This window comes from Microtus ochrogaster, chromosome 6 (assembly GCF_000317375.1).
Source record: "Microtus ochrogaster isolate Prairie Vole_2 chromosome 6, MicOch1.0, whole genome shotgun sequence".
Lineage (NCBI taxonomy): Eukaryota > Metazoa > Chordata > Mammalia > Rodentia > Cricetidae > Microtus > Microtus ochrogaster.
The window spans coordinates 25,856,936-25,873,193 of NC_022013.1; the positions used below are offsets into that span (position 1 = coordinate 25,856,936).

Genomic DNA, 16,258 nt, shown 5'->3' on the forward strand with positions numbered 1-16,258 from the left:
TTTCTCTGTGGTTTTGGAGCCTGTCCTGGAACTAGCTCTGTAGACCAGGCTGGTCTCGAACTCACAGAGATCAGCCTGTCTCTGCCTCCCGAGTGCTGGGATTAAAGGCGTGTGCCACCACCGCCCGGCTAAAATGGATTTTTAAAAATTTGTTTTAAACTCACTCGTTTGTTGTGTGTGTATGTAGGGCATGTGTGTGGAGGTCAAAGGGCAACACATGGGAGCTGGTCCTTCCTTTTACCATGTGTGTTCCAGGAATCAAACTCTGGTCATCAAGCTTGGAGGCAGAGTGGTCTTGCCTGCTGAGCCGTTTTGTCAGTCCGGAATATTTAATTTTTTATACTGTGTGGAGTTTACATGGAGATTTATTAATACATTGTTGACTGAAATATCTATCTTCTAAAAGCTTCATACTTTCTCACTCTAGTGACATATCTGCCTATATTTTGTTTACTCAACATTTATCAAGTATTTATAAAATGTAGTTCCTGCTAAGTATAGCGGCTCAGACCTATAATCCCAGTAACTGTGAGGCTGAGGCAAGAGAACTGCATACCCTACCCACTGCAAAGTGGCTTCTACTGTCAAGATACCAGATTTCAACACCAACTAATATTAATCCTGTGTCTCCTTCCCGTGTTAGTGGTGGGGTGGAATTGCTGAACTCTCATGAGAGCCAGAAACAGTCACTGACCATGGGTAAGACGGGGTTCCCCGTGTTAAGAGAAAGTCTGCTCCATCCCATCTGATGTGACAGGTTTGGCAGACTGAAAACAATGAGTTTGCTCTCATTTTGTCTGTGCATTTGTGCAGTTACGTGGATGCCAGAGGTTGACATCTGGGGTCCTGGACTGCTCTCCACTTCTTTGGGGACTTGGCTCTTGGCTTCAACCTTGTTGAGACAGCACTTCTTGTTCTTTATTAGACTGCAGATTTCAGGCGAGCTGGTCTGAGGGCATCTGGATGATCCTCCTGTTCTATCAGATGTGCACATCTGGCTTATGTGTTGCAGGGAGCAAACTAGGATTGTCAAATTTGCATGGCTAGCAAGTGCCCTGCTGAGCCAGCTAGCCTTCTTTATTTTATAGGCAGGCTCTCTCACCAGCTGGCTAGACTAGCTGGCAAGAGCTCTGCAGATCCTCCTGTCTGTCCTACCAGGTGTATGTCACCATAATGCAGCTCTGAACTCAGGACCCTACAACGAGCTACCTAAAATCACCAGAATTCGTGTCTCCAGGCATTTAGCGTGTGAAAACAGATGTGTTTGCAACAGCGGGTACAGCTGTACCTACAGCTTCCAAACTGACTCAGAAATCGTGCTACAGGTCAATTGTGGTCAAGTTCAGATAGTAGGAAAATGGGGAAACAGGCATTTCAACTATGACTAATTCCACTAGTCCAGGAAGACCCAGAGAAACTCCCTCATCATGTACTTCTGATTACATTATTTACTAAAATGATTTTTTGGTGTTTCTAGCTTTTATCTTGGGCCCTACCAACTTTAGAATAGCTACCAAAAAATGTCATAGCAGTACTTTATTTTTGAAAAAAGGCCTCATGTATTCTAGGCTGGATTTGAACTCACCATGTAGCAGAGAAGATCCTGTTGGGATTACCGGCATGTGCCACCACGCCCACCTTATGCAGTGCTCAGAATCGATCTTGGGCTGTACTCATGTTAGGTAAGTATGCTACCAGTCTTTATAAAGGTTGGTGGTAGAATCAAGCTGCCAGTAGCCCTGTTCAAGAAGCAGCACTGGGACAGAAAGCCTCCGCTGACTACAGGATGGATGAAGGAAGGATATTTTCCAAGAACCAGGAAGCCTTGGAAACACCACCAAAAAAAGTTTTATCCAGTTTTCCATCTCATGCTCTGCATGTGGTGAAAATATAATTAAAAAAAAACACAAACAAACTGGCTATCTTTCTTTCACCTCTCACCTACTTATAGTTATTTCTAGAAAAACTATCACAGTCAAGAACTGTCTCGTGGGCTACGGATGGCTCAGCAGTAGAGTGCAGCTCAGGATGAGCAAGACCCTAGGTTGACTCTCCAGTGCCACAAAGAAAAGAAAAACAAAAGCCGGGCGATGGTGGCGCACGCCTTTAATCCCAGCACTCGGGAGGCAGAGGCAGGCGGATCTCTGTGAGTTTGAGACCAGCCTGGTCTACAGAGCTAGTTCCAGGACAGGCTCCATGGTGGCACACGCCTTTAATCCCAGCACTCGGGAGGCAGAGACAGGCGGATCTCTATGAGTTCGAGACCAGCCTGGTCTACAGAGCTAGTTCCAGGACAGGCTCCAAAGTCACAGAGAAACCCTGTCTCGAAAAACCAAAAGAAAAAAAAAAAAAAGGGAAAACAAAGCCTAGTGTCATGTCTCCAATTTCAGGACTCAGGAAGTCGAGGCACAAAGAAGGCTCACAAGCTCAAGGACAACCCGGATTATATGGCAAAACTATTTTTTAATTTATTTTTATTGAACTCTACATTTTTCTCTGTTCCCTCCCCCTAGAAAAACTATTTTAAAACAAAAAAAAAAAAATAGGGCTGGAGAGATGGCTCAGAAGTTAAGAGCACTGGTTGCTCTTCCAGAGGTTCAATTCCCAACAACCACATGGTGGCTCATTACCTAGTGTGCAGGTATACATACAGAGCACTCCTATACATAAAGTAAAAAATTTAGGGCTGGAGAGATAGCTCAGTGGTTAAGAGCTTTGCCTGCTCTTCCAAAGGTCCTGAGTTCAATTCCCAGCCACCACATGGAGGCTCACAGCCATCTGTAATGAGACTTGGTGCCCTCTTCTGGCCTGCACTGTATAATAAATAATTTTTTAAAAAAAGTATAAAGTTTAAAACAAAACAAAAAAATAACTCATGTGTGCTATACTGAAAACCCTAGAGTTACCCAATCAAATGTCAAAACCATACCAGCATTACACGTGAAGCCAGCATCAAGGAGCTGAAGTTCTCATGAAAGGAACTTACTGACCTGTCATCTAAAGATGCGCCAACTGGATGCTCTGATACAACTTCCTTATTTTATAACGGAAAGCCCGAGTGCTGTACATCTATCATTTATTACATTTTTAGGGAAACACAAATCAAAGTCACAGTGAACTAGACTCTCAAAAATCCAAAGCAAACAAAACAACAAACCTAACCTCAACTACAATGGCATACCACTCCACAAGTCAGGAGGGCTACAAAGTTTCTTTAAAGGGAGAGTGGCTGTGGGTAGGCTTCAGTGGTTTTATGCTTGCCTGGCAGACAAGAGGGCTGGGGTTTAATCCCTCGCACCGGGTGGGAGGATAACAAGCGTCATTTGGCAAGGAAGCGGAGAAAGAGAATCCTCTTGCATTGCTCCTGGGAATAGTAAAATGGTGCAGCCCTTGTGGAAAACAGTTTGGCAGCTCCTCAGAGTTAAAGATAGAACAATTACGTGACCAGCAATCTTAGGCTTAGGTAAATATCCAAGAGAACTCAAAGTAGGGACTCAAATAGCTATTTGCACTCCAGGGTATAATTCAGCATAGCTGGAAGTTGGAACAGCTTGTTACCATCAATAGTCAAATGAATAACACAAGAAACACTCAGACACAGAATTAAAGAATTAGAATTCCCAGGATGAATGGACCTGCAAGCATTTTGCTAAGTGAATCAAGGCAGGCACAAAATGAGTCTGTGTGATTCCATGCATACGAGGGACTTCGGATAGGCAAATTCAGACAGCGGATTACAGGGGTCGAGGGTAGGGGTGAAGGGAAGAAGCTACTGTTTAATGGTATAGAGTTTATATCAGCGTTTCACTGTTTTGAGACAGGCTGGCATTTAACTCACCATCCTCCTGCCTCTGCCTTCCAAGTGCTGAGATTACAACCAGCAGGCCAACAGGCTGGGTGGTAGTGGAGCACACCTTTAATCCCAGCACTCGGGAGGCAGAGGCAGGTGGATCTCTAGGAATTCAAAGCCAGCCTGGTTGACAAGAGTTAGTTCCAGGACAGGCTCCAAAGCCACAGAGAAACCCTGTCTCGAAAAAAAAACCCCAAAAAAACCAACCAAATAAAAAGCCACCATCAGGCCGGTAACACTCTGAGCACAGAGAACGCTAATGCTAGGGGTTAAACACTGTGCTTGTATTTCCAAGCCACTGAAACACATGTACAAATGTCTACAGTGATAAATACTGTTTTATATGTTGTCTCCGTCTCTCTCTCACACACACATAATCCATAAATAATCAAAGGAGTAGCTAAGCACTTACTATGTGTACAGCCTTGAGCTAAAAGGCAGATGTGCTCACAACACAAGCCAGAAACTACTCTGTAGGCTGGGGTAAATTCTAGCTCCACCAGACCCCACAGCACAGTTTGAAAAACCAGCTGTAGGGGACTTGAAACAATTAAAACAAGTATTTTCTTCTTTCTCTGATTTTTTGAGACTGCTGTCAAATTTGGCCTTGAATTTGGATGCTCCTGCCTCAGCTTCCACAGTGACGGGATTACAGGTGTGAGCCATCATACTTGCCCTCTCTCTTTTCAAGCATGCACTATACCCCACCCCCTTCTAAGAATTATTCCCATACAGAGCTGGGTATATAGGGTATAAGTTGTTTTGATGACCAGGAATCAAGAGATGGCAGCCCTAAAGAGTTTTATGTCCAGTATATCACTGTTTTTTAAGATGGGACTCTCCATGTACCCTAGGCCGGCCTGGAACTCAGAGATCCACCTGCCTCTGGGATTAAAGGTGTGTACTACACCCAGCTATCCAGCTTCTGCTAAACCAAGACAACATTTTGTTTTCAAAGCAAAGGATGATCATGTGGCCATATCTTTCAATTCCTGCCCTGTGAAATGATTTATGCTGATTACACAGTCCTTTTCATATATAGTTCAAGTGAGATGAGGGGTTGGCATAAACATGCATTATCTGAAGTATGCTCAGCATGAAAGGCAGAACTCTGTAACTTTAAAAGGAAATGTTAAGTCCCAGGAACCTTTTATTGTCTGAATAACTGTACACAAAATACCAGGCAGAGGAGTCCTGAAGGAAATGATGGCCGAGTTTCACTGTTATTTGCCCATTGGTCCTTTATCTTCTAAGCATGTGTATATATATGCTCTTTAAATGCATTAGACATTTATTCTGATCACAAATGCAATCCACGTGTGAATAAATAAACTCAGTATCTTTTCTCCCCTCTGAGTCTCTTTTAAATAGAAAAATGTGCTAAATGTCTCTTCATGGCCCGCTTGGCCACCACTGCCCCACCTACGGCTTTAAAGAGACTGTAACTTGACCTTCTGAAACCCTACTGAACTCCAGTCCAGTCAGGCACAGGCCTCCTGGGAAGGATGTCCTACTGATACTGTCGGTAGTCTCCGAAGGGTGAGTGTGGCAGCTGGCTTGATGGCAACTGCTGCGAGTGGTCTTCTGCAAACTGAGGGCCTGCAATTGAGATGCAAAAGGCATCCGATTAGGGAGTAGAAAAGAAATGAATCGATTTACAAGCTACTGCTACACCACAACTGTAGTCGGAGTTTCCTTGTAATCTCATAGTTCCTACAAGAGGTCTGCGGACCCTTTCGATTTATCACAGGACAGACTGACTTCCTGGTGTTCTAGAAAGGACAGCCAGGAAAGTCAGATGGATTCGTAACAAAAATAAAATAAAAAATTAGTGAGTTTTGTTGTTGTTGTTTTGATTGCTATGTGGTCTCCCTTAGAGCACGCAGGCCTTGAACTTGCTACATAGGATTACAGGTATGCACACCACCCAGTATATGTGTTGCTGAAGAGTGAACCCAGGGTTCTGTGTATGCTACTCAAATACTCTACCAACTGAGTTATGTCCTCAGCCCCAGTTTAAAGCAAATGCTATAGTAAGTTTCCCTGGGTCAAGACTGGAAGGGGAAAAAAAATCTACTGTTTCTTAATACAGCTAAAAATAAAAAATATGAGTATGTGTGCATACCAGAGTGCAGAAGCCTAAGGAAGTAGAAAGGCTGGAGTTCCAGGCAGCTATGAGCTGCCATGTGCACACTGAGAGCTGATCCTTGGCCTTCTGCAAAAGCAGGAAAGGGCTCTTAATCACTGAGCCATCTCTCCAGTCCCACTGTATACAATTCTAAAAAAGTTTACAATTGCTTTATTTATCTGTATGTGTGTCGATGTACATGTATGCGGGCACCATGGAAGTCAGAGCAGAGGGCTGGATCCCCTGGAACTGGAGAGAATGTCGTGAGCCCCGCAATGTGAATGCTAGGAACTGAACTTGGGTCCTCTGAAAGAATAGCAAGTACTCTTAACCACTGAACTAACTCTCCTGCCCCTCCTGACACATATTGTAGTAGCCATTTAAAATTATGTGGACAAGCCAGGTGGTGGTGGCGGCACACGCCTATAATCCTAGCACTTGGGAGGCAGAGGCAGATGGATCTTTTTGAGTTCCAGGCCAGTCTGGTCTACAAAGTAAGTTCCAGGACAGCCAGAGCTAATGACAAAACTTAAATGACCCTAGGTATGCTTCTGTTTCTGCTGTTGTTCTGGCAGCACTAGGGGTAAAACCAGGGCCTCTGTAAAGCTCAACGCCTTACCACTAAGTTACAACCCCTTAGTTATGTTTAACAGAACTCATCAATCCAACTTAAATAATAACAAATGTGTTGAGGACCATCTCAAAAACCAAATAAATTTAAAAGAGACAAAGAAAACCCAATGAAAGAATATCTGAAAAGCTTTTTTTGATAAAAGTGGGGAAAATGCCTCCTTAAGACTTAGCTGTAATGCAATTCCTAATTAATGATTGAGGGTGAAGGGCTCTGCATCAGCACCTGTCTCCAGGTTCCTGCCTTGTTTGAGTTCCTGTCCTGACTTCTTACAGTGATTTGAAAGTATAAGCTTTGGTTAAGGTGTTTCATCACAGCAATAGCAACCTTAATTAAGACAATAGCCAAAGAAAGATGACCTTGAACTTTGTTTTAAATTATTTACTTATTTATCATTATGTGTATGAGTGTTTTGTTTATATGTCTGTGTATTATATGTATGTCTCATGCCCTCCAAGGCCAGAAGAGGGCACTGATCCTATGGAACAGTTGTGAGCTGCCATGTGGATGCAGGGAATTGAACTCCAATCCTCTGGAAAAGCAGCCAATACTCTTAGAAGTTGAACCATGTCTCCAGTGCCCCTTGTTTAACTCTTAAAAGCAAACCCAACCACCCCACAACTGTCTTATAGTCTCATGTAGCCTTAGCTGGTTTTAAATTTGTTATGTAGCAGAGGCTAGCCTTGAACCTGTGCTGAGATTACTAGCTTGTACCATGCCTGGACAAAAGCACATCTCCTGTCTAAAAATAAGATATACCATTTTTAGGTGACGTCTATATAAATGGTGAGATTTGATTACTAGAAAGGAGACTCAGTGGAATAAGATTAAGTTTTTGTTACATATAGTTCTGAATGTCTGAAAATATGAAACTGTTATTATATACTAACATGATCAAAACTAAGTAATTAGAATGTGACCACCATAATAGTGCAAACTCAAAAGAAATGATTAAAAAACAATGTAAAGTAAGATATCTGTATCAACCCACTGAAATCTACAGAGGAGTGTGCTCATAAATCGTGCAAAGATCACAGCTTTCCCTTGGTGCCTCAGGGAAATCAAATCTAGCAGTATGGTCTATTTCTTGCTCTGCAACTGAATCTTATCCATGCTCCAAATAATTTTCAACATGTCTTATTATTCTTCCTATTCCCTTCCCCAAATGCCAAGTCAACGTTTAGTATGTGTGTGGGTCTATAAGTGTGTGTGTATGTATGTATGTATGTATGTATGTATGCATGCATGCGTGTGTCCTTGGGTGGCTTCTCAAGAGCCCTCTACTTCATTTTAAGACTCGTTTCATTATTACTATTTTTTAAAGATTTATTTATTAATTATGTATACAGTGTTCTGCCTGTATGTTTTCTACAGGCCACCAGATCTCATTACAGATAGTTGTGAGCCACCATGTGGTTGCTGGGAATTGAACTCAGAACCTCTGGAAGAGCAACCAGTGCTCTCAACTGCTGAGATATCTCTCCAGCCCCTGTTATGTATTTTTTGAGACATGGTCTCATTGTGTGGTCCTGTCTGTCCTGAACTCACTAGATAGAGCAGGCTGACCTCAAACTCAGATATCTGCCTACCTTCCAAGTGCTAGGATTAAAGGTATGTGCCATCATGACCAGTTTTAAGATTTTATTTCAAGACAGGGTTTCTCTGCATAGCTTTGGAGCCTGTCCTGGCACTCACTCTGTAGACCAGGCTGGCCTTGAACCCACAGAGATCCGCCTACCTCTGCCTCCCAAGTGTGTGTGCCACCACCGCCCAGCCTTATTTTTATTTAAGTGTGTATGTGCAAGCATGTGCCCTCCAGGGTCCAGATGAGGCTTTTGGAGCCCCTGGAGCTGAAGTTAGAGCTGCCTGGTGTGAATGCTAACAACTGAGTCATGTCTTCTACAAGAATAGGAGGAACTCATAACAATTGTGTTGATCCCTTCAGCCCATAAAAGGTCCTCCAATGGCCTAGAACTTGTTACCCTACCATGAGATCCAGAGTGCTGGGATTACAGGCATGTGTCACCACGCCTGAAATGTGTTCTGGGGACCAAGCTCATGTGAAGGTGAGGTAACAGCGTGACTAAACTCTTTACTGTGCCAGCACCAGAATCCTTCTGTCTGTATGCTTCCTTCTAATGGCCAATGGTTATTTCATTTCCATTTACTCACTGAACGCTGAGATAAAAACCCTGAACATTCATGAGCAGTCACCCACGCCCATCAAGTGGTTATGCAAATCTACAATTCTGCCTCTCACTTTCCCAGAACTCTAATCTGATCCCCACCCAAACTCTGAATCTAGTTTATAGTCTTTTCTTTTACTTTAGTTTTCCAGGACAGGGTTTCTCTGTGTAGTTCTGGCAATCCTGGAATTTAAGCATCTGCCTGCCTCTTATCTCCTGAGTGCTGGAATTTAAGGCATTTGTCACCATGCTTGGCCTGTTTTATATTCTTGAAAGCAAGTAATATTTTTTGGGTAAAATAATCTTCCAAGTCTGTTGTTGGTCTTAGATCCCTAGAATGTAAGTCCTTGAGGTCAGAAATTGTCTACCTCCCTCTTCTACTGTCAGCTACAACAGTTTCTGGTCAGCTACCATCATTACCACATAGCTTTCAAATGATCAGAAACTTCTCAAAATAAATAAATGAACACTAATAAATTTTGAAGTCTACAAAGAAAGACAAACACCAAAAAATCAAGGAGCCAAAGCATTTTGTCACAAGTTGTCTATAAACATGATGATTAGTTTTTGTCTATGTGTATATGCATGAACCTGCTTGTATGTTAACCATGTATGTATAGAGCCTGTGGAGGCCAGAAGAGGTCATCAGATCTGCTTGGAACTAGAGGAGTTACAGGTAATTGTGAATGAATGAGTGGATACAGGGAACAGAACCTGGATCCTCTGCAAATGCAGCAAGTGCTGGTAACTCCTGAGTCATCTCTCTAGCCTCCATCCATTATGTCTCTCTTCTTTTTCTTTTCTTTCTTTTTTTTTTTTTGAGACAGGGTTTCTTTGTAGCTTTAGTGCCTGTCCTGGAACTAGCTCTTGTAGCCCAGGCTGGCCTCGAACTCACAGAGATCCGCCTGCCTCTGCCTCCCAAATGCTGGAATTAAAGGCGTGTGCCTCCAACACCCAGCTCACCCATTATGTCATTTGGGCTTATCATAGGTTCAAGCAAACATGTTAATAACACAGTAGAAATCACAAACTCCTCCATTTTACCAAACAAAAACATTCTTCCTTAATGTCAGGAAGTCATTCCCATGAGTATGAACCTAGAGCATTAAGGAGAGAAAGGACTTACCATTGGGAAACTGTGCAGAGGCAAACCTTGTCAACAAGATACCAGCTCCTTCAATTAAAGCTAGGAGAATGCCTCCCATGGCAGCCGACCCCACCATGGCGACGGGTCCATCTGCAGATATTAATAACAAAGACTACTTTAAGGGAAAGGGCTATCCATATACTTACATTCCTCTCATTCTCAAACTCTTCCACTGCGCAAGACCTACAGTCAGCAAACAACAGCAGAGAGGTCAGCTCCGGCCCACAGCCTGCTTTTTAAACAAAGCTGTGATGGTTTGAATGAGATGGCCCCATAGGCTTGTACGTTTGAAAACTCAGTCCCAGGTAGTAGAACCCTTTGGAAAGGATTAGGTGGTGTGCTCTTGTTGGAGGTGTGTCACTGAGGGTGGGCTTTAAGATTTCAAAAGACTTGCACCATCCCCTGCCTCCTGCTTGCAGACTGAGATGTAAGCTCTGGGATGCTGCTCCAGTCACCTGACATCTGCTACCCCTGCTCCACCATCAAGTATTCCAACCCGCGAAAACTGTGAGCCCCAAATAAACTTTCTTCTGGTGCCTTATCACAGCAACAGAAAAGGAACCAATTTAAAAGCTATATTGGACAAAACCATGTTCTTGCTTGCATGCCTTAATAACATCAGCTCACATAGTGCATTGGTGGGGTGGCTCACGCCTTTAATTTCAACACCAAGAAGCAGAGGCAGACAGGCCTCCATGAGTCTGAGGACAGCCTAGTAAGTTCTAGGCAAGACAAAGTTAAATAGTAAGACCCTGTCTCAAAACAAAACAACAAGATCATGTAGTCCGTAAGTATAAAATATTTATTTCTGGACAGCCAAATAGCTCATTAGGTAAAGGTATTTCCTGCCAAGCCTGAGTTCAATACTGGACCCCACAAGGCAAAAGGAAAGAATCATTCTACAAATCGTTCTGACTTCTACATGTAGCGTGTACGAACTCTCGTACTTATGTGTGCGCACACACACAAATTAAATTAATTCAATAGAGAAAATTGATTTACTATTAATGCCTGGACTTTTTCAAGAAAAAGTTTAAAACGTCTAGTCTTAGGAATTCACTGCTCTTTCCTCAAGGCCCAGAGGATGATCTTTATGCCTCACAGTTGTGTGTGGCAGACAGTGCTAATTCAAGATAACTTAGGAAACTACAGCACAGAGACTCTGGCATTCTACCAGCGACACAAGTAATAAATGGTCAGCGTTCTTAACCACTGTATTACACCAGCAAGAATTTATGCCCCTAGGGCCACACACCTGTAATCCCCGAACTTGAGGAGCAGGGGCAAGGAGATAAGGTACTCAAGGTCATTCTGAGCTAGGGAGGAAGTTCGAGGCCACTCTGGAGCTCACGAGACCCTGTCACCAAACAAACAAGCAGGGGGCTGGTGAGATGGAATCAGTAGGTATAGGCACTGAATTCAATTCCTGGAACCCAAGTGGTAGCAGAGAAGTAACTCCTGCAAATTGTCCTTTGACCTCATTTAGCACATGTGCCCACCCACACACCAGTAAATAATGTATTAATAATAAATTTAAAAAACCCAGTCTTTTATTCCTTTACTCTTACTTTCAAATCACCATAAATGTTTATTCTATACCAAATCAGGCAATTCTCAATTTCATGCATTGCAGATTTGAATGATTTTGTTTTGTTTTTTTGAGACAGAGATTCTCTGTGCAGTTCGGAACGCACGCTGTAGAACACACCTGCCTTGAATTCAGCAATCTGCCTGCCTCTGCTTCCTGAGTGCTGGAACTAAAGACAAGTTTCATTAATTAAAGGCAGATGAGGTTGCTCCAAAAACCCGACTCCCACTGGTATGTCCAAATGACGGTTTATTTAATAGACTGAGTAGTTCAATGTAAGGCACCTGCCTACCATGTCCAAGGCCCAGGTCCAATCCTCAGTGCTGCAGAAGACAAACAGTGAAGCAATGCTCACTTACTTCTTGCTGCCAGGATGGCTCCTGTTAAGGCACCGCTAGTGATGGAGTTCCAGGGATCTTCTTTGCCTCTTATCTGAACCATACTACAGTCAATCATGGAAAACAATCCACCCCAAACTGCAAAGCTACCTGTTTTGTAAAAACAAAACACACAAAACAACTAGTTCAGATTTCTTTTGTGCCTTACTGTTATATTATTATTAATATCACAGTCAAGTATGTTTGCTTTGAAGCCAGCCCTGGTTATTTAACGAGTAAATTAAATCTAGGAAAGAGAAGAAGATTTGCCTCCTAGAGAGTCTACACCCATGCTCTCAGTATGCCTCTCTTTCTACTAACCATTGTGCTCAAGTTTATATTAAAGAATCTTGGGGCTCTGAGAAATAACTAACTCAGTAATGAAAAGCGCTAGCTGCTCTTGCAGAAGACTGGAGTTCGGGTCCCATCACCCACATCTGTTAGCTCACAATCACCTTTAACCTCAGCTCCAGGGATCTGATGCCTTCTTCTGGCCTCCACAGGACCAACATATGTGTGGCAGACACAGAAATTCATGAATACAACATAAATAAAAATTAATCTTGAGAAAAATTTAAATAAGATCTTCAACTCTTCTGGGGGAAGGGATGACAAGGAGCTGGATTAGGTCAGTGGTGGAGCTCTTGCCCAGCATGTACAAAGGCCTGGCTTCAATCCCCAGCACCATAAACAAGTTAAACCAACATACATAAGCCTAAAAGAAGCTGCAAATGGTTAAAATCACAGAAATCACTCCTTTAGAATAGAGCACTTTTGTTTAAACAATGTTTCAATACTTCAAACCAAAGGCTCCTGCTTCCTCTCTCTCCTAACTCAGCTTTCTCACCTTCCCTTTCTTCATCAATGTCACGGGGCACCTACTCTGACAATCACCACAGAGCACAGAGAAAGCCAGTGCTCTGGACCATATTACACACATGCTGCGGAGGCAAATGAACAACCTAGTTGGAGCCAGGGAATGCCGGGGAGTTAGACTTAGGAGGCCTGGTCACTTTTTATTTATCCTCTAAACCAGCGGTTCTCAACTGGGGATCGAGTCTCCTTTGGTGGCTGTGCATCAGACAGCAGCAAAATTACAGTTACTAAACTAAAGCGTTGAAGCATTAGGAAGGTTGAGAGTCGCTGCTCTAAAATCTCAGTACGGAGGGAAACAGGACGCTAACAAGAACAAACTGGGCTCCAACAAACGTCTGAAGCACATCACTCCACAGGCTTCTTCCAGATCTCATGTGTACAGCAGGAGCCCCTCATCTTTGGTCCAATATTAGGGATCTCATCCTTGGAATGGAGAGATGGCTTAGGGTTTAAGAGGACTGGCTGCTCTTCCAGGACTTGGATTCCCTTCCCAGCACCCACATGGCAGCTCACACCCATCTGTATTTCCAGCTTCAGGGGATCCAGACCTGCTTCTGGCCTCTGTGGGTATCAGGCACACAGTTGGTATATGTACACATACAAGCAAACCACAAAATTAAAAACCCCGAAACCTCAAAACTTGTCATCCAGGGTCAGAGTGCTTAAGACAGCACTTATTCCCAAAGAAACAGGGCCAGTGAGATGGCCCAGGGGTAAGAATACTAAACATAATGACCTGGGAACCCACATGACGGAAAGAGAACAGACTCTTACAAGTTGCTCTCTGAGCTACACACACATATGCACGCAAGCACGCACGCATGCACGCACCCTCCCCCACTTGCCAAGTAAGTAATAACGTAATACAAGAAAGAAATGTATACAGGCCACTTTTGTGCCTGGTGCCCAAGGCCAGAAGTGGGCCTAGATCCCCTAGAGCTGGAAACAGACTGGTGTACAGATATCATGTGCGTGTTGGTAATAGAACCCGAGTCCTCTGAAAGAGCAGCCAATGCTCTTAACCCCCAAACCATTTCTCTAGCCCAAGTAATGAGTCTTTACCACAACTTAGGAAAAATAGTCAACTCTGATTTGATGTCATAGCTTATGTGAACATAATTTCCATACATATTTTTGGCCATTTCCTTTCTACTAGTTACCGAGTAACAAAGTTTTATAATTGCTGTGTTTTTATAATCTGATATTTTGCCTGATTTTTACACAATTCTTAATGTTATCCTTGGAGAACCCAAACAGTTAAACTGGTCTCTCTGAACTCTACATCACATTTCTCTTCAGCATTATACTATCCTAGAAACTATCATTTCTGTCACTAGAAATCTGAGCTACACAGCCCTTCTGTGGGGGTTGTGCTGGCTAGTCTTATGGTAACTTGACACGAGGAAACTTCAATTGAGAAAAAGGCCTTCATGGCCGGGCGGTGGTAGCGCACGCCCGTAATCCCAGCACTCAGGAGGCAGAGGCAGGCGGATCTCTATGAGTTCGAGACCAGCCTGGTCTACAAAGGGAGTTCCAGGACAGGCTCCAAAACCACAGAGAAACCCTGTCTCAAAAAAACAAAACAAAAAAAAAAAATAAAAATAAAAAAAAAAAGGCCTTCATAAGACTCAGATATAATGTGTTTTCTTAACTAGTGATTGATGGGGAGGACCCAGCCCACTGTGGATGGTCCCACCCCTGGGCGGGTGGTCCTGGGTTCTATAAGAAAGCAGGTTTGAGTTGGGTGGTGGTGGTGTGTGCCTTGAATCCCAGCACTCGGGAGGCAGAGGCAGGCAGATTTCTGTGAGTTCGAGGCCAGTCTAGTCTACAGAGCTAGTTCCAGGTCAGCCAGGGCTACAGAAACCCTGTCTTAAAAAAACAAAAAAAGAACCCCCAAGACAAGTTAAAACAGAACAAACATTGAATATCTGAATGACACAAATAAGATTTTAAAAAACATAATAATTCAACTTAACTTTCCAAACAAAGCATCAATCAAAAAAAAAAAAAACCTTACAGAGATACTAAGATAAGCAGAGTAAATGAAAATCATTAATATAAAAAAAGAAAAAGAAAAAAAATAATTTGCTGACTGAACTCCTGTAATCTTGGCACACAGGACCTTGAGTTTGAGTTCAGTATGGGACAAATGAAGAAAGGGAAGTCAGACGGACAGGTATAGCCAGCCTCAAGTTCAAGTAAGCAGAAAAAGTCTGAATAAATGAAAACATTCTTCTTACCTCCCAACTGTGGAGCCCTGGTTTTAATAGCTGTCAAACTCCCTCGGAGTCTGTGGTTTACTCCCTATAACAAAAACAAAAGGAAATGGTCTAAAATGTAATAAACTGGGGACTGGAGAGATAGTTCAGTGGTTGAGAACACTTGCTGCTCTTCCAGAGAACCCAGGTCTTACATGGTAATTCACAAGTCTGTAACTCCAGTTCCAGAAGATCCAATGCTACCTTCCAGCCTCTGTGGCACCAGGCATGCACATGGTATGCAGACATACATTCAGGCAAAACATTCACATTCATAAAATAAATTAGGGCTGGAGAGATGGCTCAGTGGTTAAGAGTACTTACTGCTCTTTCAGAGGACCCAGGTTCAATTCTTAGCACCCACATGGTAGCTCACAACTGTCTGTATGTAATTCTAGTCCTAGGGATTTTATCCAACGGCATCAGGCACCAAGCAATGCATAGACATACATGCAGGCAAAACAACCCCCACCTCCCACACAAAATAATAAAATCATATATAATAAGTGTGCTATATTTCTAACCCACCAATGCACCCATAAACATCAACCAGCCCTAGCTTCCAGTGAAGATAAAATAAGACCAGTCACCCACTCACCACTGGAGAATTTCGAAAGCCTTTGAAGGCTTGAAAGATACCACCACCTATGGTACCCATGGTAAAGGCACCACCACAGTCATCCACGATTCGCCAGGGGCTAAAAACAGAGGAAGGGGGAGAAAGATGACCTTATTATCACTTATAAACCACAGAAACCCTAAAACTTTCTTTACTTAATAACTGAAGGGATATAACAGGTTGCATTGTGGAGTCCACTGCAGCCAATACACTTTTAGGTTGTAAAATAGGAACAGATATACTAAACACATCCATAACTACTCAGTCTCAAGTCCTCGAAGGCAGAAGGATTTAACAATCATCTCCCTCCCCCCTCCCCCACTCTCTCTCTTTTTGGCTATTTGAGAAGGGGTTTCTCTGTGTAGTTTTGGAGCCTGTCCTGTACTCACTCTGTAGACCAGGCTGGCCTTGAACTCACAGAGATCCGCCAGCCTCTGCCTCCCAAGTGCTGGGATTAATAGTATGCACCATCACCGCCTGGCTCAGCATTAAGTTTTAAAGCAGGAACCCAACAAAGATTCACTAGCTGCAGATACAGTGTTAAAAGCCCGAAGTTTCAGGATAACTAAGTTCAAAACAGCATTTTTTTTTTTTTTTT

The 16,258-nt window shown here is 43.0% G+C and overlaps 1 protein-coding gene across 2 annotated transcripts in view; it reads right to left on the reverse strand.

The window, feature by feature from the left end:
- Positions 1-4,962: 4,962 nt before the first annotated feature.
- The window catches only part of Timm17a (translocase of inner mitochondrial membrane 17A), a 13,604-nt gene continuing 2,308 nt past the window's right edge, over positions 4,963-16,258 (reverse strand). For both annotated transcript variants that reach the window (XM_005348397.3, XM_026779888.1), the window contains exons 2-6: positions 15,640-15,739; positions 15,024-15,087; positions 11,890-12,018; positions 9,922-10,032; positions 4,963-5,449 (exon numbers count right to left, since the gene is read on the reverse strand). In XM_005348397.3, coding sequence (XP_005348454.1) covers positions 5,361-5,449; positions 9,922-10,032; positions 11,890-12,018; positions 15,024-15,087; positions 15,640-15,739 — 493 coding nt within the window. In that variant the 3' untranslated portion in view covers positions 4,963-5,360. The remainder of the gene's footprint in view (positions 5,450-9,921; positions 10,033-11,889; positions 12,019-15,023; positions 15,088-15,639; positions 15,740-16,258) is intronic.